The sequence below is a fragment of the Stegostoma tigrinum genome, chromosome 25, assembly GCF_030684315.1.
Source record: "Stegostoma tigrinum isolate sSteTig4 chromosome 25, sSteTig4.hap1, whole genome shotgun sequence".
NCBI lineage: Eukaryota > Metazoa > Chordata > Chondrichthyes > Orectolobiformes > Stegostomatidae > Stegostoma > Stegostoma tigrinum.
In genome coordinates, this window is record NC_081378.1 from 50,320,827 (window position 1) to 50,342,348 (window position 21,522).

Here is a 21,522-nt window from a genome sequence, read left to right on the forward strand (position 1 = left end):
TTCAGATCACAACCAGGTCAACTACAATCTTATTGCTTGACAAAACTGGCCCAAGGAATCAATGGCCCATTCCAGACTATGTGTCCTGTGTTCCTTTTTTTTTAAACATAATGTTTGTAATTTTTATTAATGACTTGGATGAGGGGATTGAAGGATGGGTCAGTAAGTTTGCAGATGACACAAAGGTTGGAGGTGTCGTTGACAGTGTAGAGGGCTGTTGTAGGCTGCAGCGGGACATTGACAAGATGCAGAGATGGGCTGAGAGGTGGCAGACGGAGTTCAACCTGGATAAATGCGAGGTGATGCATTTTGGAAGGTCGAATTTGAAAGCTGAGTACAGGATTAAGGATAGGATTCTTGACAGTGTGGAGGAACAGAGGGATCTTGGTGTGCAGATACATAGATCCCTTAAAATGGCCACCCAAGTGGACAGGGTTGTTAAGAAAGCATATGGTGTTTTGGCTTTCATTAACAGGGGGATTGAGTTTAAGAGTCGTGAGATCTTGTTGCAGCTCTATAAAACTTTGGTTAGACAGCACTTGGAATACTGCGCCCAGTTCTGGTCGCCCTATTACAGGAAAGATGTGGATGCTTTGGAGAGGGTTCAGAGGAGGTTTACCAGGATGCTGCCTGGACTGGAGGGCTTATCTTATGAAGAGAGGTTGACTGAGCTCGGACTTTTTTCATTGGAGAAAAGGAGGAGGAGAGGGGATCTAATTGAGGTATACAAGATAATGAGAGGCATAGACTATTTCCCAGGGCAGAAATGGCTAACACGAGGGGTCATAGTTTTAAGCTGGTTGGTGGAAAGTATAGAGGGGATGTCAGAGGCGGGTTCTTTACACAGAGAGTTGTGAGAGCATGGAATGCGTTGCCAGCAGCAGTTGTGGAAGCAAGGTCATTGGGGTCATTTAAGAGACTGCTGGACATGCATATGGTCACAGAAATTTGAGGGTGCATACATGAGGATCAATGGTCGGCACAACATCGTGGGCTGAAGGGCCTGTTCTGTGCTGTACTGTTCTATGTTCTATAATGTAGTAACTGTTTAAAAAAAACAAAGATGCTGCTTGATCTGCCGAGTATTTTCTGCTTTTGTATAAGGCAATTATTGTAAAATATGAGAGTAAGTTTAGTACTGGACACAGAAAGAACCATATTTAGCTTGGTCAAAAACATGCACAGAAACCCACCATGATGCTGAAGATTTTGTGAACAATCTAATCATTCATAGAAATTCCATTCCAGTTGACAGTAATTGAAAAAGATGAGCTGAAAGGGAGGCAGGAAGGTTGAGACAATGAAATGGTGGAAGGAGGCCAGATGTTTGTAAACAATCCCTGGGAGTTTTACAAAATATGCTTAAAAAGTTGATTTTTTTCAGTGGTGATCAGTCCACATATTTGAGCATATTGAAAGCAAAGTTGCTGACAATCAGTAAATCAATCCTATCCATCTCTGGTGAACTTCATCCCAGTTTTATAATTAGAGCTGGGATGAAGACAATATGAATTTTAAGAATCGAACATTTATGTTTCTATATTATAAAACAAAGAATTACATTTGCTGAAGATTGGGAACACATGAAATCAGAACTTGCTGGAGAAACTCAGCAAGTCTGGCAGTAAGGAGAAAACAGAGTTAATGTTTTGAGTTCAGTGACCCTTCAAAACTCATTTATCTTTAAAATTAATAAATTTGCCTTGTTATTCAGCTTTTCTAACTTTTAATGTAATTTTCCTGAGATCAAGACAGCATTTTTAAAAGTTTGTCTCATCTTTTTGGGTAAATTACTGAATACAACTATGTTTGTATTTTACTACAATCCCAGATGATGTTAATTTGAACAAATCAGATCTCAGAATGAAGCCTTGTTAGATCTAAACCATGGAGATCAGCCACTTAAATTCAGAAGCAGGTGTGCTTTCAACATAAAGAATAAACGAAAAGAGAAGCACATTATACCAGACAAAAAGTTGTAAATAGACATCGGAAAAAATTCAAACTCACGATACCTGTTTCATCACCTGCAATATCTTTAAAACACAAAGCTCAGTGGAAGCTTACCACTATCTCCACATAAATGGTCTTTGCTCACACTAAGATGCAATCGGTTTTCTATGGTCAATGTCTGCACATTCACTAGATGCTTTATCCCTTTATCTGATGTCTCTCTCCAAGTTACTGAGGACAAACTGCAAACTAGCCAATTACTTTAATTTCAGAACAAATCGAGGAGTTGCCTCAACTAAGTGTTTTGCAATTCTTCACTCTCTGGTATACACCATATGCTCACTGATTTTCTGGATTGTTCTGTTTGTGTCACCAGATTTCTATTGCTGGGCAACTGTACAATTTTATAAAAATGCACTGAACTTGTTAATTCCCCCAGCTCTTCAAATCAAACTTATAAAAACTCATTAAAATGAACGTAAGGAAAACTGACTTCCTTGGCACCACAGCCCCAGCCCACAATTGAAATTCTAAAATTGACTAACCATATCTTCTCCTTAACACAAAAAAAAATATAAATCAAACAAAGTTACAGATAGTCCTACACAATTTGGTAAGAAGTGTTTTCATATCACAGAAACTTTGATGAACAACTAAGGCAAGAATTTACCATATAGATGTTAGGAGCTGAAGAAATGGTTTCTCTTTACCTGTTGCCATTTCCTCTTCAGTGGATTTTGTAACAATTTGCAAGTATGATTAGATGATACTTTGGTACCTAATTTCACAAATAAATGCCAGATGTACCAAGTGTAGCACCAATTACAACTAATGCTATATTTCATAATCTCAGGTATCATCAAAATTACTTTAGCTATAAAGTACTCACAGTTGTGGTCACTATTGTAATGTAGAAAATGTAGCAGCCATCTTGCAGAAAGTTCCACAAAACAGCATGATGGTATAATGGCCAGATTATTTGTTTGTGATGTTAATTGAGGAATAACTAAAGGCCAAGACCCATAGATGACTGCCGTGGTTGTAGATATTATATGCCTGAGAGAAAATATAGGGCCTTACTTGAACATCTCATTCAAAGACAACACCTCTAACCTTGCTGCACTGTCTTGGCACTACACTGGAGTGTCAGTGTAGATTTTCTGACTCAAAAGGAAGAGTGAAACATCAGTAAAAGGGAAGGATCAAAGGCACTTGGTTTTCTTTTCCCCAAGAGAGCTTAAGTGGACAAATGGTGAATTGGCTACAGAAAATGAGACAGTGCATTTAACCAGAAATAGAATGAAAATAAACTGGTAAACTCAAAACAGAGCAGAAAGGGCAAAGACTGATGCTGTGTTGCACATAAAGCTTCATGTGCTACCAACACTGTCTGAAAACAAGGCAAATTGTGAAACTTACATACTGAACAATGAAAACAATCACCATGTACTTCATACAGTGATCTGGGTTAGGTTGCAGAGAAGATAATAAACCCTCAATAGATTAAAAGAATTGATTGTTACAAGTCATATGTTGGGAACATCTTGGGGTGGTAGACCTAAATGCACTAAGGGCTTTACATAAAAGAGAGATGAGAGTTTCTATGAAAAGAAAAGCTCTATTTTGAACAGTGCTGGAAGCAGATTCAGTAGTAATGTTCAAAAGGAAATTAAATTCACTATTTGAAAGGAAACATTTTTGGTCACTAGAAGAGCAAGTGCGTCAAACTGAATAGATATTTATTTAAAAGAACTGGCACAGGCACAATGGCCTCACTCTTTGCAGCAAGATTCTATGATTTCTTATTCTAATGGTTCTGGTTGTATCTCTACAACTGAAGGCAGAGCCTCCTGATTTCTGTCCGTGCATTTTATAAATATTATATCTAACATGGAGGTTAAGTTAGATCTATTTTGGACTTTGGTTATGCCACATTTGGGGGACGGTGTGCAGTCCTGGTCTCTGCACTGTGGGAAGGATTTGATTGGACTGGAGAGGCTGCCAAGGAGATTCATCAGGATGTTGCCTGGGATGAAGTGCTTTAACTGTGAAGAAAGACTGGACAAGTTTAGGAGTTTCTTTTGGAGCAGAGATTGAAGGGGGAACCTGGTAGAGGTGTGTAAGAGTATGAGGGGCATGGGCATAGAAATCAGCTATTTCCCTCAGTCAAAGGGGACATAATTGTAAGATGAAAGGCAGGGACTTTAGAAGGAATTTGAGAAAACAGTTTTTCACTCAGTGGTGAGAATCTGGAATTCACTCACCTGGGAGTGTAGTTGAAATGGGAAACCTACCAAACTTTATAAAGTACTTTGATGAGTACTTGAAATTTCATAATATTCACATGTAGGGGGCTAGTGCTGGAAGGTGAAACTTTTGCGGATTTAGTGTCACTTTGGCAGTATAGATTTGATGGATTGTAGGCCTCTTCTGTAATCTTAATGATTTGATGAACTCGTCAAATTAAATATTTAAAAGAAAATATTTATTAGCCAATGGGAAACGAGCAGGTGATGAGAACCACAGATGAGGATACAAAGACAGACATATCTGTTTTGATACATATTATTTAGAGCATTCACTCACATTTTTATAGGGAAAGCCTACTGGGCAACAGAATAAAGCAAAAAATGTTGAACCTTTATACATGCAAGAAAAACGTTTGCAGTGAAAGGTGGATCCTAGGAGTACTGCAATGGTTATGTTAGTGACCTATTAATTCAGAGGCCAGGATACTAATCCAGAAATCAAGTTCAAGCCCCACTGTGGCTGTTTGAAATAAAAAGCTGATGTCACTAATTGTGACTGAAAAGCTTTTGGACTGTTGTAAAACTTTCAAGTTGCTCCTTGAAGAAAGGAGACATGCTGTCCTCATCCGATCTGTGACCTCAGTCCTACACCATCATGCTGGATTCTTCCTGCTCTCTGCAAGCACTTTAACAAACAGCTCAGTTGTATCAAACTGCTATTGCACCTTCCCCCCCCCTTCCCAAGATGAGTAGCAATGGATAGTGAATACATGCTTTTTCATTAATGCCCATATGTCAGGAATTAATAAAAGGTTGTTCATACCACAAACCTTTGTTAAAAATGGAAAAATGAGTATAAAATGAACTCTAGTGATGATGGCATGAAAAGAAACTACCAGGTTATCCCATTCACTTTACACCATAAAGATAGTGGCACACTATCCACGTTTCTGGGGTTAGTACATAAATACATTGAAAAGAAAGATTTTGATGCTTCAGCCTCAATTTGTATTTAATAAGTGCAGGGTATCAATGCTCAATTATAGAACATTTCTAATACAGTGGGCATAGGGGTCAGCACCAAACACTGCAAGGTCCTAAATCGAATTTAACTTGTCTGAATAACAGCAACAAGGGTGACACAGTGCTTATACACAACAAAGCACGTGTATATACAGAACTTTAAACATGGTGAAACATCGAAAGGTGCATCACAGAAGCATTATGAAACAAAATATGATACTCTCCATTCAGGAGTTATTTGGATAGATGATCATAATTTCAAAGAGCTTCTTATCAAAGCAAATGAGGGACAGCAACTTAGGGGAGGGAATTCCAGTACTTGGGTTTAGCTGAAGGTATGGCCATTTGTGTGGGAATAATTAAAAACTAATGTGCAGACAGTCAGAATTGAAGGATCGTGGATTTCTTGGAGGGTTGCAAGGCTGGAGAAAGTTACAGACAACAGTGGGTGGAATGCAAAAAAGAATTTGTAAACAAGGATGAAAATTCTAACATTGTGCATTAACCATATTGTTTTAGCATTGAACATGGGATGAAGGATAAATGGGACTTTGTGCAACTAAGGTAATAAGCAGCACAATTTTAGATGATCTTGCGTTGATGGGACATGAGGCTGGAGTGCAGCCAGGTGTGCATTGGAATAGCTAAGGTATGGATGAGAAGTTTAGTGGCAGAGTTGAGCAATGTTATGGAGGTGCAAGTGGTGTGCCTGACAATGTAGGGTCATCTCATCTTGAGGTCAGATGTGACATCAAGGTTATAAGCAGTCTAATTCATTCTCAGACAGTTGAAAGCAAGAAATTGAGTCAATGGCTAGGGAATAGGAGGGCAATGGCTTTGGCTCTTCCCATTATATAATCATAGTAAATTCTGCTTGTTTGACATTTAGAGAGTGGCAGGCTTAAGAAAGGTGGTGAGTGTAGCAGTGTCTTGTCATCATACATTTCGAAACCAAGGTTATATGTCAAATTTTGCTACATAAAAATAGCATGTGGTTAAGAAATAGGAGGCAATTCTTGGAAGATACAGGGACAACAGTATGGGAGTGGGAGGCTGTTGCTTGTGGTTCTTACAGTCATATAGCAACCTAAATGTCACAAACTTTAATGCCACTGGTGTTTGGACAAGTTTGTCCTAGGCATACATGAATATACAGAGGCAGAAAGAACAGCAGTACTGATTCATGTGGAATTGTGCTGTGGTTTACAAGAAGAATACAAAGGCCTTAATGTGGAAATGGATTCCCCATTCTGAAAAGCTTAATTTGAAAGATTATTACAACTGTACACTATTTGCTTGCTCCTCAACAGAATCTTTAATCCACAGGTCAAGAAATCAAATCTCTGATCAGTGCCCTCAGATTTTGCTGAGTTATAGCAGCATCATGAAGTTGCAAACAAGCTACGTAGACTTCTTGTGTACTGTAAATTGTGTGCAGTTATTGAAAAAAGGTCAAACAATGTGGAATTGTTCAGACAGAGATTTTATACTGAAGACTGAAAAAAGTCAATCTTTAACAGCATGGTGCTGTGGTCAGTCCTGACAATATTGGCCAGAAACACAAAGAACAGACACAATTTAGGGATTTAAAAAGCTCTGATTCCTCATTATGCTGCAATACTGGCAAAATCTCATGTTCTGCTTTGAAAGGAGATGACTGAGATGTGGCTTTACAGAACCATTTAAGACAGTAAATAACACCTCGCATTTATATAGCACCTTTAATGTAGAAAATGTCCTAAGGTACTCCACAGAGACAAATTAAAAAACTGTAGAAAAGGTAGATTTAAACTGTAGTGGATGTAGGTGAAAATGAGTAAAAGACAAATTTATAACTGATATCGGCAAGTTCTTCACAAAAAAACAATCAATGCACTCGAGGCAAGGTAGTCAAGGTCAATATGCTGGAATTGCTTGAAGAGTTTAAATTGTGCTTCATCATATCCTCAGCAGCAGATAAATATCCTACTAAGAGGCAAATCCAATTCACACAAATAATTTTGCTGGCTGCAAATGAGATGAATGACTAATTAATTATCAATTAGTGTTGGTGACCAAGATCTTCTTCAAAGCAAAGCTACGAAATTTGTTTTTATATTCACCTGAACAGGAGTGTCAGTTCAATGTCACAACAAAAAGCTGGCATCTCCATTAAAGCAGCAGACTTGATATTATCTCAAGTGGAATTCTGAATCCACAACCTTCTGACTCAACTCTTCCGAATGAAAATCCAAGCTGATTCTGCTTCTCTACAGAAGTACTCAAGCAAATAGGAGCATTACTTGTGAAATTGGTTGTAAGCAATTTCACACCTGGTCTTTTAAAAGACATTTCTGGCCATCAATGAATGTACAGCTTCAGCATTTTGTAGAGTTTTTTAAAACAAGGAAATTGTTTCCCTCACCCATTGTAAGGAATCCTACATAGTGTGAAAATCAGAGTCCCTGCATTTAGATTCACCATGCCATATTTATCCCAAATGTTAATTTACATTCAACTTTCTACATACTTATAAAAGTTAGTACTGGAAGAACAGGCATATTTTACATTAATTTGCACTTTAAATTCTATGTGATGTCTGTTGTGCTCCATGAAGAACCACAGATGCTCATTACAATAGTTAAATAAATACATAAATCTAGCTCATGCCTGCATGTATAAATCTTTGCTGAACTATCTCGTCATCATTCTTTTTTTTACAAAAGCCAAATATTAAATAAAAACAATAATGTTAAAATATATTGGAAAATTGGGCAGCATTTAACAGCCCCGTTCCCACCATAAAAATTTTGAAAAATAAAGCGCACATTCGGATAAACCTGGAAAATCATGAGAACTATCTAGTATTGCAATTAATGCAGTGGAAACCAGGCAAGAATATTGGAATCATCAAAGACTACTTGCTTCCAACAATATCCCATGTCAACCTGTTTATATATACAGTTGTCTCAGGCTACCAAATTACTTCGTTTGTATCTCAAAGTTTGTAAGTCATGAACCAAATAGCAACATTTTGTCCAATTTTCTTCTCTTCCCTTTTCTGAAGCACCAGCTCCTTCTCGATGCAGCATCATGGATACTAGCAGTCCTTCAGTGAACCACTGTAAGTTCACTTGGTTGTTTCAGGAATTTAGTCTTCGTAATCAATACCAGATTTGGTGTCCAGGTAGGTACTATCTATTCGGGTCAATGGGCAGTGATGAGCGGAATCAGAAAATTATTCCTTCCTTTCTCCAAAGCATAGGTATTCAGACCAAGAGTGACTCCAGATAAAATCAACTATATCTGCACAAATGTAACCTTTGTGGTCTACAAAGTTGAGTACCAAATGAGGTACTGAATTTACCTCATGGAAATTTGAGGTATTCACAAATCACTTCCGATTGTGGAGGTCTTCAAGTGATTGAACATGTCAATTCCATAATCCATGATTAAACTGGAGAGGTCAAGGTGGGCCTTTACATCAATAGTAATGTGGTGATTTTCATAGTTTTAAAATGAAACCATTCCATCTCACTTGAGAAATGTAGCACAGAAATACACCATCATGGAAATCTTTTTGGTAGATGAGAAAATAGCCAGACTGAAAGAATACAGCTTGATTAATTCTTGCTTTCAATGTCACCAAAAAGCAATTAAATTAGTCAATGACTTTGGTCAACTTTTCAACTTCAAGGCCTTTTCCAGGCAATATCTGAGAGTACACGAACAGCTTTTGTGGCTGGTGCAGAATCTTTGCAGTTCATTCTGATATTCAAGATGAAGCTCTAGTCACAGGAGATTAAGGTATGAATATGAGTATTTTTATTCAATCTTTTTGCAACATCAACACCATACTCTAGCATTCTCAGTGTGGTATATTTTTCATAGAGTTGCTTCTCAAAGTCCTCCCCAAGTGTAGTGTCTGTTTTAGGAGTGTTATAATACAGTAGCTTCTTGAAAAACTTCTACCCATCTGTTGAGAAATTGAAACATTTGTTAATTATTGTATCTGTCATGTCTCAGAATTTTATGTACAAAGCAATCTTCTACAATTTGAAACAAGTGCAGAAACAAATAAGTTTCATCTGCTTGGTAACTAAGGAGCACATTTCTTTAGATTAATAAAGAATGGAATTAGTCCAATAATCAGAGATGACCACAAAATCACAATATACAGTCAGTTTGGATAGAGATAAGAAATAGCAAAAAAAAAATCACTTGTGGGAGTAGGTTGTAGCAACTACTATAATAGTACAGTTTATATGACTATTAACTATAGTAATTGTACACTGTTGGGCAGATTATACAGGCCTTCAAGATATGGTAAAAATAACTGGCAATCTTAACCAGAATGGCAAAAAAGCTTTATAAAATCAAAGAGTACTTATGACATTTTTTTTCCCATAAAATGTCTTTCACATTCCTACTGTCAACCAGGAAGCAGGAAATTTTAGACCTTGCAATGTGCAATGAGGTGAAATTAGTTCAGTATCTCATAGTAAATATAGCCTCTGAGCAACAGTGATCATAACAGAATTTCACACTCAGCTTGGTGTAGGTCTAAGACTAGTGTCTTAATCTTAAATAACAGCAATTACAAGGGTACAAGAACAACATTGGCTAAAGTGAACTGGGAAAACAGGTTAAAAGATAGGTCTGTTTAAAAGCAATGTCAGGCATTTAAAGAAACGTTTCATAATTCTCAGCCAAGATACATTCTATTGACAAGGAAAGACTCCAAGAGATCGATGCACTCTGACTAAATAGGGAGTGAAGGACAGTATTAAATTTAAAGTAAAAGTGCTGCAATGGTTATGGGTAGGTCAGAAGATTGGACAGATTTTAGAAAACAGCAAAGAATGATTGAAAATAATTAGGAAGAAATTAGAGTATGAGAGAAAGCTTGACAGAATTTTTTTTTAAAAGAAAGGTACATGTTTCTGTAAGTATTTAAAAAGGAAAAGAGCAGCTGCAGTGAATGCTGGTCCCACAGAGGGTCAAACTGAGAAATTAATAATGGAAAACAAAGATAAGATGAAGTACTGAACTGGCATTTTGTGTCTGTCTTCATTGTAGAAGACACAAAAAGCATCCTAAGAATATTTGAAAATCATGAGGTTAAAAGGGAGGAAGGAACTTAAAATAAGCACAAATTATATGAGATAACTCGGTGTGAAGCTGGATGAACACAGCAGGCCAAGCAACATCAGAGGAGCAGGAAAGCTTGATGTTGGGTCAGAACCCTTCTTCAGAAATGGGGGAGGGCAAGGGGATTCTGAAATAAATAGGGAGATGGGGGAGGTGTATAGAAGATGGATAAAGGAGAAGATAGGGTGAGAGAAGACAGACAGGTCCAAGAGGTGGGCATAGACAAGGGGGTTGCAGTGGGAGAGGGATGAACTGAGAACTGTTCCTACTATCTCTGTAACAATAAAACCTCAGTTAGACTGCAACCCTCTTTGTAACCGTACTTCTTTGATCTGTCTGTCTCCTCTCACCCTATCTTCTCCCTTATCCATCTTCTATCAGCCTCCTCCTGTCTCCCTATTTATTTCAGAATCCCCTTCCCCTCCCCCATTTCTGAAGAAGGGTCCCGACCCAAAAACGTCAAGCTTTCCTGCTCCTCTGATGCTGCCTAGCCTGCTTTGTTCATCCAGCTTCACACCGAGTTATCTCAGATTCTCCAGCATCACAAATTTTATGAGAAATGTTATGGGAAAAATATCAGAAACAATGACTTATAAGTCCCCTGGATGTGATGGCCCGGATCCTAGAATCTTCAATGAAATAGCTGTTGACATACAGAAGCATTGGAAAGCAGTTTGGAAAACTGCAAATGCAAATATCTGGCATTCAAGAAAGGAAGAGATAAAGAGCAGTAAACATAAGATCAGTTAGCCGAAACATCTGTAAAGGGAAAGTACTTGAATCAATCACTGAGGTAATAGCTAAACATTTAAAAATCATACTACAATCAAACACGGACAACATGTTTTTTTTGAAAGGGAAATCCTTCTAAAGTGCTACGAGGATATGACAAGCAAAGTATATAACAGGAAACTTGGAGATGTATTACGCTTGGATAAGATGCCCCAACAATAGGTTACTACACAAAATAAATATATGCTGGTAGTATATGGAGCAGACCAATCCCTCCCTTCAAAATATATTAAAAAGTTGGCCTGGACCCTAATTTCTCTTATTTTACAGGCAAGGGCCAGGCAGTTGAGTTCCGGATAATTCGATTGATCAAACTATCAGTTGTGATGGAAGAACACTTTATTTGTACATTATGATTAAAATACAACAAAAGAAACAAGAAATTGTAATCATTAACTCTACTGGAAAACTTAACAGAATAATAGATTATTTAGCTACTAAACAGTAACTATTCATGGATAATGATGGGATAGTGTAGGGAGAGGGGCTTAGATTAGTTCACAGGCCGGCGCAATATTGAGGGCCGAAGGGCCTGTTCTGCGCTGTATTGTTCTATGTTCTATTCCAATATAGTAACATCCTACAAACACACCCTGGGCAAATTCCGTAAAACAGATATTGTCTCACATGCAATTCTGGCAACAGGAAGAGAACCCCCGGCTTTTAGCTGTGTCCAAGACAGGAAAAACAGCTCCAAGACGTCAGTAGCTGCTACTGAAGAACTAAAACTAAAAATCCTGGTTCTGTGGGGGCTTGAGCCCACTCATTCAGGCTGCTTCTATTGTTGCAACTTAAAAAAAACTATTTACTCTGGTGATTCTGAGTACGCTGCTCGTCACCTCTCTCTCAACCATTCTTCATTTTAAAAAAAGGACAAAATGCACCTTTTAAAGCCATAACAGAGGGGTAACATATGAGCAGTAATTGAGGATGGGTTCACTAATAGGAGTAAGTGGAGTTGGCAAGCTTTTACGAGTGGGCCAGGGATCAATGCTGGGGCCTCAAAAATTTGCAATCTATATCAAAAACTTGGATGAAGGCACTGAATGTACAGTAGGCTAAATTTTCTGAAGACACAAAGATAGGTAGGAAAGTGAGTTGTCAAGAAGTCATAAAGGGATACAGATATATTAACTGATCAGGCTAAAATCTGGCAGTTTGCAGAATATTGTAAAATATAAACTTGATCTTATTTATTCACTTGTGGGATGTGGGCATCACTGTTAGATAGCATTTATTGCCTATCCCTTGTTGCCTTTGAGGTAGCGAGCTGCTTCTTGAACTGCTGCGTCCATTTGCTGTAAGTAGACCCACAATATTGTTAGGGAGGGAATTACATAGTTCTATCCCAGCAACAGTGATCTAGTTCCAAGTCAGGATGGTTAGTGACTTGAAGGGGAATTTGCAGGTGATAGTGTTTCTATGTGTCTGCTGCCCTTGCCTTTCCAGATGGAGGTGGTTATGGGTCTGGATGGAGCTGTCTAATGATCTTTGTTAAATTTCTGGAGTGCATCTTGTAGATAATAGCAGCAGTGTGTACTGAGTGTTGGTGCTGGATGGTGTGGGTGCTTGCAGAGATGGTGCCAATCAAATGGGCTACTTTGTCCTGGATGGTGTCAAACTCGTTGAGTGTTGTTGGAGCTGCATCCATTCAGGCAAGTGGGGAGAATTCCATCATACACCTGACTTGTTCCTTGTGGATGGTGGACAGACTTTCGAGAGTCAGGAGATCAGTTGGCTTTCCACAATATCCCTAACCTCTGATCTGTTCTGATAGCCAGTATATACGAAGTGAATCCAGTTGAGTTTCTGGTCCATGGTAAACTCCAGGGTATGGATATTGGGGAATTCAATGATAGTAACTCCACTGAATGTCAAGAGGAGGTGGTTAGATTGTCTCTAATTGGAGACAATCAATGCCTGGTATTTGTGTGGTACGAATGTATCTTGCCATTTGTCAGCTCAAGTCTAGATATTGTCCAGATCTTGTCGCATTTGAATCTAGATGACTTCAGCATCTGAATCACGAATGGTGCTGAACGCTGTTCACCGATGATTGCACATTTCATACATCTGATCTTATGACGGAGAAAAGGTCATTGATGAAGCAGCTGAAGATGGCTGGGCTGAGGACACTAACCTGAGGAACAGCTGCTGAGATGTCCGTGACTGGAGATGACTGACCTCCAACAACCAGAGAGATAGTAGGAACTGCTGATGCTGGAGTCTGAGATAACAACATGTGGAGCTGGATGAACACAAAAGGCCAGGCAGCATCAGAGGAGCAGGAAAGCTGACATTTCAGGTCTGGACCCTTCTTCAGAAATGGGGGAGGGGAAAGGGGCTCTGAAGTAAATAGAGAGAAGGGGAGGCAACGATAGAAGGTTATTAAAGGAACAGATACGTGGAGAGAAGACAGGCAGGTCAAGGAGGCGGGATGAAGCTAGTAAAGGTGAGTGTAGGTAAGGAGTTGCTATGCCTGCTGTTATGTCGTCAATGAACTGGGCTACAGAACATTTGGATCCTTCGTTGAGGTAATTAACATAGATTGTAAACAGTTGAGGCCCCAGCACTGATCCCTATTGCATGTCACTAGTTACAGTTGAAGATTACTCATTTTCCTCAGCTTTTTTTTTCGTTAGTTTGCTAATCCTCTCATTTGCTAAACTATTAACCCAGCAGTGACCAAATCCTATGAATGAATTTTAAAAAACCATGAACTCTCCATCTTATAGCCTTTTATATGACATTTTTAGAGGAGGTGGAATTGAGGCAGAAAAACTGCAAGAAAGGAACACATTCTTATCAGGAATCAGGGTAGGAAGAAATTAAGTCAGGGTATCAGCAAGAATGCATAAGAAGATTGTAGATATTTGTTGACAGCCCACCTCCAGATAAAGAAAGAAAATTAGGAGGGGGGAATAGAAATGCAGAAATGGACCATATGAAGGTAAAGGTAAGATGGAAAATGAAACATAGTTGATGAACTTTGGCAGCCTGGAACAAAAGCTGAAGCAATACCAATGTAGACAATGAACCAGAAAAAGAAAAAATGAAGGAGGGAAACGTCTTATACTGGATTAGGAAACGTTTCATGAACCCTAGGAAAAGGAAAGTCAAGGAAGTTTTAATCAGAACACTTTATTTGAAGGATGTTAGAGGAGAAATTGTCTTGTGACACATTTACCAGTATTAATGACCTGAGATATTAACTCATTTTCTCTCTCTGTAGATGCTGCCTCACTTGCTGAGTATTTTCAGTATTTTCTGGTTCTAGCATCTACAGCTTTTGCTGCCGAACAATGACTTGTTTTACTCACCTTTGGGCAGTATGACGGTCATCTGCTTTAAATACATAAAACAGTGTTCTCTTATGAAGCAACTGGAAAATCACTTTGGGTTCTGAAACATCATCCTGCAGTTCAGAAACTGTGAATCCTAGCAATGGTTGGCTCTCTAATGCAGCTACATCCTGTTTTTAAAAAAAATAGACATTACAGATAATTTTCGTGAGAAGCTTCAATAGATAGAATAGATAGATTCAACAGAAACTTCAACAAGACATACTAAATAAAATTATCACTAGATTACCTAATGCAACTTATTTCAAGCTTTGGCTTCATGGGCCATATTGATTGTTGTTCACAGTCACAGGGGCCACAAAGAACATTTACAGAGTCACAGATGTCTTATAGTGCAGAAGGCGGCCATTCAGCCCATCAAACCTGCACCAACTCTTCAAATGAGCATTAGTACCAAGTGCCAATCTCCTGCCTTTTCCCCATAGCCTTCTACATTATTTTCATTCAAATAACGTAATGCCATCTTGAATATCTCAGTTGAAAATGCTTCCATCAGACTTCTAAGCAATGCATTCTATAACCTAAACACTTGCTGTGTGCAAAGCTTTGTTTTTCCTCATACCACTTTGCTTCTTTCCCAAATCACAACAAATCCATGCCCTGTCATTCTTGTTCCTTTTACAAATGGGAACAGTTTCTCAACATCTACTCTTACCAAACCTGCTCATGGTTTTGAATATTTCCATCAAATCTCATCAGCCTCTTCTTTCCAAGGAGAACAGTTCTGAATTCTTTAATATACCCTCATAACTGAAATTTCTCTTCCCTGGAATCAATTCTATAAATCACTTCTGCACTCTCCAATGTATTCATATCATTCCTATAATATAGTGGCCAGAACTGTACAGAGTGCTTCAGTGGGGTCAAACAAATGTCTTATGCAAATTCGTTTTGGAGTTCTCCTCAACAGTTTACAAGTCTGCCAAGTTTCTATTCAAATCCATGCATTAATCTTCATGTTACAGACTGTTAATACCAATGGATGATTTAAAGTTATTCACTAATAAATCAATGCCTCTTTTCAAATCACCATTCAACTAAGGAAAATCAGCAATTAAAAAAAAAAATCTGAATGTAAAGGAGAACTGTAAGGTCTGTGCTTTAAAGGCCACTATGGCTGGGATCAGGCACCATAAAGTTGGACACTTAAAACTGCAGCAGTTACTGTCTTTCCCATTGTGTTAGTGCATTTCAAATGTTGCAGTTAAGTAATTAAACACTCATCTTTCCATTGAGGAAAAATTGAGTGGAAAGTAAAAAATGCATGCCACATAAACAGGCTTCTAAGATTGTTCCCAATACAGCTATTGAAGCTGATACATAATACAGTGAATATAGTAATAAACTGGCACAAATAGCCTATTAGCTCTTCAAAAAAAACCTGAGTTTTGTAAAATAATCATTACAACTGAATTGTAGAAAAGAACAGGTAAACTGTAATACCTTACTATGAAACAGTGTTGTGTTAATGTGAAACTAATAATATCACCCATTGCACTCTAATTTTTTTCATGTCTCCTAAGTTATTTGCGGTACTGTCTCAGACATTTAATTGACAAATAAACATTTACCTATATAATAATTGGACAGTCTCTTACCTCACTGGCAGCATAAGTATATAACACCTTATCCTGAATGACAAACCAGAGTCGTTTCCATGGTTTCTTAATACCTTTTGACCTATAAAGGTAGCCACTCATCGATGATGCTCCAGTATTAGCAGATACCTAAAATAAACAGTGGGGTACACTTCAAAGTAAAATTCTGGATAACTCCCTGAGTCTCTCTCATTTTTATCACATCTGGTTTCTTGGCAGATTCATTGATCTTTCAGTTTCTAGTTCAAGCAAAGATGCTGTGGAACTTGCTGTATACTTCTACCTTTCTGTTTTATTTCCCTTTCTCCATTCTTAACTGCAAACTATTAATAGCAGTAAAATTGATATTTCTCTATTATTTAGAATAGTCAGTGCTCCTGCAATTAGTAACAACTTTGATTGTAAGTAGTTCAATGATGGAAAGGTCAGGGAAGAGTTCCTCTGTCACCTATAGATAAAGCCCTACAGTTAGGGAACTGCAATAAAGGCAGCCTCCTCAACAACATGCAGAGAAATGAAATTCAAAAATTGATTTTGTTGCTGAAAAATGGAGCTATGGCTAACTTCAACTGAATACTTCTCTACAAAATTCTCACCTCAAGGGGTAGATTGCCTTAAACATACAAGATAGGAGTAGGAGTCAGTCATTTGGTTCCTAAAGCCTGTTGATCTAACTGTAACCTCAACTGCACGTCTGCTTAACCCCAATAATGTTTCACCTCCTTGCTTACCCAGGACATATGCATCTCCGCCTTAAAAATATTCAAAGATTCTGCTTCCATCACCTTTTCACAAAGACAGTTCCAAAGACTCCTGATCCTTATGATTACAATTATTTCTCATCTGTTTCAAATAAATGACCCTTTAGTTTTAAAGTGAGCCTTAATTCTAGCTTCTCTGAAGAGGAAGCATCCTTTCCACATTTATCTTGTTAAAATGCCTCAAGATCTTAAAACAGAAATTGCCTCTAAACGGTTTCAACACGTTAGTATCCTTCTTTAAATAAGGAGACCAAACTGTGCTCAATATTTCAGATTTGGTCTCATAACCTCCCAACCTTTGTACTTAACTGCTCCTTGCCATAAACAAAACATTCTTTTAGCTTTCCTAATTACTTACTGTACCTGCATACTAACCTTTCATGATTCACGCATGAGAACACCCAGATCCTCTACATCTCAGAGATTTACAATCTTTCATCAGTTAAATAATTTTATTTTTCCTGCCAAAATAGATAGTTTGACATTTTACCACATTACATGCCATTTGCCAAATCTTTGCCTACTCACAAACTATTTATATCTTTTTGTCACCTCTTGATGTCCTCTTCATAACATACACCCAACCTCACTTTGTTACCAGCAAGTTAGCATCCATAGCCTTCATTCATATAATTTAAGTCATATATATAAATTGTAAAGAGTCGAAGCTCCAGCTTTGATCTCTGTGACACACCAACTGCTAGATCAGGCTACAAAAAAGACCCATTTATTCTTCCACTGTTTCCATGAAGACTGATACTTTCAAAGTTTTACTTGGGATAACAATTTTTTGTTGAGAGGGTAGAGGAATGGGGACACGTAGACAGGGATGGAAAATCAGCATAACTGCACAGTAGTGAAGAGACAATTTACCTAAGTTCCACTCTATTGACTGCAATTTTGTCCTTGGACCAGAAGGTTTATAGACCTTTAATTCCAGACCTAGGACTTGTAGACAATCTGGGATTCCACCCAAACAGCACTGACATTGCTGCATTCTCAGAATTGACATTTACATGAATCATGTGAATGTTAAAGATGTTATGGCACTATTGGAAGAAATGTAACATGGCATTCCTCATTCATCAACGCTCATGGCTTTCGCTGGTAATTTCTGTTTATGGAGTCATGCTACATGTGCTGCTTCCATGTGATATCATCAAAACCAGTGCTAGCTTTAAACTTGTACATTGACAGCTTCCAACTCAACTTCACTACCACCTTTCTCCATTACTCCAATGTCATTAAATAGCCAGACTGCAGATCTGACACAGACAATAGAGAAGCAGAAATTTCCTCTAATTGAATACTGGGAAGACTGAAGTCATTATCTTTGGTCCCTGGCACACATTATACTCGCTGCCTTCTGACTTCAATCCTCTCCACAACAACTGTCTGATGCTAAACTGGACATTTTACGATCTTGATGTCATATTTGAACACAGTCACACTGCTGGTCACAGAATCATATGATAATTACAGCACAGAAAAAAGTCATTTGAGTTGGTTTGCTGTAACAGCAACTCAGGTGGCTGCATTCCCCTTTTCCTGCATCCCTAAAATCTTAGCCAATTCCCCTTTAAATCCATATTTGAAACTGTCCACAAAGCACACAGGCAGTGCATTTGAGATCACAGACATTCACTGCATGAAAATATTTTTCTGTTGCTCTGTTTATTCTTAGGTTTCCCTCTATCTACTCTGTCTACATCCATCATGGTTTTCATCAGTCGAATCTTCTTTTAACCTTCTCCTGTAAGAGACAGCAACTCTACCTTTTCCAATATATCCTCAAACTGGTGACTTTCACCCCAGAGCTAATGGGCGTGAATCTTTCCTGCACCATCTCTAATGTCTTCATACTGTTTCTAAACTGTGGTGGTCAGAATTTGAAACAATACTCCAGTTCATTTTTGTAGCATTTTCTTGGTAAAGGTAGATGCAAAGAATGGCACCTCAGCTATGCCCTTTGCCTTCATGCATAAATCCCCCTCTTTGTTTATAATCCCCCTCTTACAACATTTCTCTTTGCTTATAGAAGACTTTTGGATTCCCTTTATATCTGATATCTGTCACACACTTCTTTTCTGCCTTATCTTGCCACTTATCACATTGTCATCCAGGGCCATCCTGAAGACTGCCCATTTTCATCTTCAGAATATTATTTGAATCTGCCCACTCAGCTCACCTGCTGCTGAAACCCTCATCTATGTTTTTGATACTTCCAACTCGATTACTGCAGTCCAATCCTGGATTAAAGACAATCATCCTAAAGTGTCCTGGATGGCCTCCACCTTACACCTTGTAAACTGAAGGTCATTCAAAATGATGCTGCCCCTGCTTACTGACTCCCAGTAAAGCATATGTCCATTTTAAAATTCTCATCTTTTTTTCTTCAAGTCCCTCATAGCTTTTCCGCCCTGCTTTTAGTTTGATAACACTCTGAGGTATTTGTGTTTATCCAATTCATTCCCCTTCAGCATCTCCAATTTTACTTGCTTTACCATCAGTGGCTGTGAAGATCTTAAGCTTGGGAAAACCCCCATAAATCTTTCTGCCTCTACACTGCTTTTCCTCCGAAAGATGTCCAGTCACTTTTTCATCAATGCTTTATTAGTTTTTGTTAAGTTTGTTCCTTTACACCCTGTGACCTTAGGATTTTTATTATCTTAAAGGCACTAGACAAATTAAAATTATCTACAATAGCAATTTCTTTCCACACAAAAAGTGTTAAATAAATAGTTTCTGTTACAGTAATTGGAGTGTTTCAATGACAAATATCAGAGACATTATAAAAAAATAGCTAAACATAATAGCAACTTGCACAAAATAGTAACTGTATTTTTGGACTTCATCTGTTTTTCCTCAAATTCAACAATCAGTCAGGGTTGAGCAACATTTTCCTGCTCTGGTGACCTAATTTCTGGAAACAAAGTGGCAGCCTGACTTTACTATCAATGAAACAGAAGGAGAAACACTTAGATTTGTACATCCGCCAAGAGCATGTTACTGAGTGGCATCAAAACAGGAATTTGAGGAAGTAACGAATGCAAATACCATTTTACATCTAATAAGCAAATTTTAAGAACTGCAATAAAACCCAGGACTGAGTCCAATAGAGCTTGGAATCCACTAGAAAAGTAGACTTCAATTTTGATCATGTAATGTTTCCAAGTCAACATATTCTTGCTACTGACAGCAAAAATGTGGTACATCATTTTCAACCTACGTTAATTTATACATAATCATCAGTAACAGTTCATTTTTCATCAAATTATCTGGTATTGGTGCAAAGCACGAGCACTTTGCATAAATGACAGTCTGTTCTTTCTATTTTCTGCCAGTTGAAAACAACTAACAGTCTGTTAGTTTTTCCAAATTAGTAAAACCCTTAACATGACAGCAAGTTAACACCCCCACCATATACTAAAATATACATATCATACATATTACAGTCACTTACTTCATGAGCAAGACAGCATTGAATGTTGAGAATATTATTGAATATTAAGAGCATTTAATATTCAAGTTGTATCTTCCATTTGTTGCAACAAGAATAGTATGATGACTATCAGTTGAAGCTGTTTGCCCCACTTACTTCTTTCAGTGCTGCTGGAATTCTCTTGTGCTTCCGTCCTGAAGAATGCTGAATACTGTGAAAAACTGAGGTAAGGGCGCTTGACGATTTGTGAGTTGGAGACAGCATCTTTGGATCAGGTGACTGTACTTCTAATTAACAGTAAGTAAACAGGTTTATGTTAAAATTAATATTAAAATCTAATATAAGATTTAAAAAAGGACAGTTTAAATTCTTTCAGTTTCTATTTCGTTTCTATAGTTGTATTTGGGGTTGAAGGAGAGATGGGAGAAGGTGGAACTGCATGATCATTTGGGTTCTGGAGAATTTCCAAAGAAATGGAAAATTGCCAATGTGACACCTCTATTCATTAAGAAAAGGAGGCAAAAAGCAGGTAAATTTCGGCCAATTACCCTAACGTGTATTGTTGGAAAAGTATTAAATACAATTATTTGGAAAATCTTAATCTAATTATGCAGAATTAACATGGATTCATGAAACAAAAATTGTGTATGACTGATTTATTAGTTTTTTAGGAAGTCTCAACCAGAATAGATAGAGAGGAACCAGTAGATGTGTTGTATTTGGACATCCAGAAATGCTTATGTTGTTGCAGATAGTATATTGATGTGGGTAGTGAATTAGCTAGTGCCCAGGAAACAGCAAGTGGGGATAAAGGGTTCTTTCTCAGGTTAGTGACCCATGACCAGTGAGATTCCACAGGGCACAAAGTTGGCAAATGGAGTATAATGTGGGGAAAATATGAAGTTGTTTATTTTCGAAGGAAGAACAGATTTTACTTAAAACAAATTAGATAAAATTTCTGAAGGGTCCTGACCCCAAATGTCAACTTTCCTACTCCTATGATACTGCCTGGCCTGCTGTGTTCCGCCTGTTCCACACTGTTATTTCTGACTCCAGCATCTGCAGTTTTTGCTATGTCAGAGAAAAACTGCAGAAAGCTGCCAATTCAAAAGGATTTGTGGGTACTAGGGCACAAAACACAAAGTTAGTAACAAAACTAAGTTAGTACACAGGTGCAGCAGGAAATCAGGAAGGCTAATGCAATGTTGGCCC

At 38.0% G+C, this 21,522-nt stretch overlaps 1 protein-coding gene and 1 long non-coding RNA gene across 2 annotated transcripts in view; one reads left to right on the plus strand and one right to left on the minus strand.

Moving 5' to 3' along the window:
• The window catches only part of LOC132210967 (uncharacterized), a 61,601-nt gene that overhangs the window by 24,397 nt on the left and 15,682 nt on the right, over positions 1-21,522 (plus strand). The window contains exons 2-3 of the long non-coding RNA XR_009447237.1: positions 20,476-20,607; positions 20,707-20,839. This is a non-coding gene — a long non-coding RNA (uncharacterized LOC132210967). The remainder of the gene's footprint in view (positions 1-20,475; positions 20,608-20,706; positions 20,840-21,522) is intronic.
• fgd6 (FYVE, RhoGEF and PH domain containing 6) overlaps positions 6,933-21,522 on the minus strand; it is a 123,973-nt gene continuing 109,383 nt past the window's right edge. The window contains exons 18-21 of the mRNA XM_059654713.1: positions 20,467-20,597; positions 16,108-16,236; positions 14,468-14,619; positions 6,933-9,180 (exon numbers count right to left, since the gene is read on the minus strand). Coding sequence (XP_059510696.1) covers positions 9,144-9,180; positions 14,468-14,619; positions 16,108-16,236; positions 20,467-20,597 — 449 coding nt within the window. The 3' untranslated portion in view covers positions 6,933-9,143. The remainder of the gene's footprint in view (positions 9,181-14,467; positions 14,620-16,107; positions 16,237-20,466; positions 20,598-21,522) is intronic.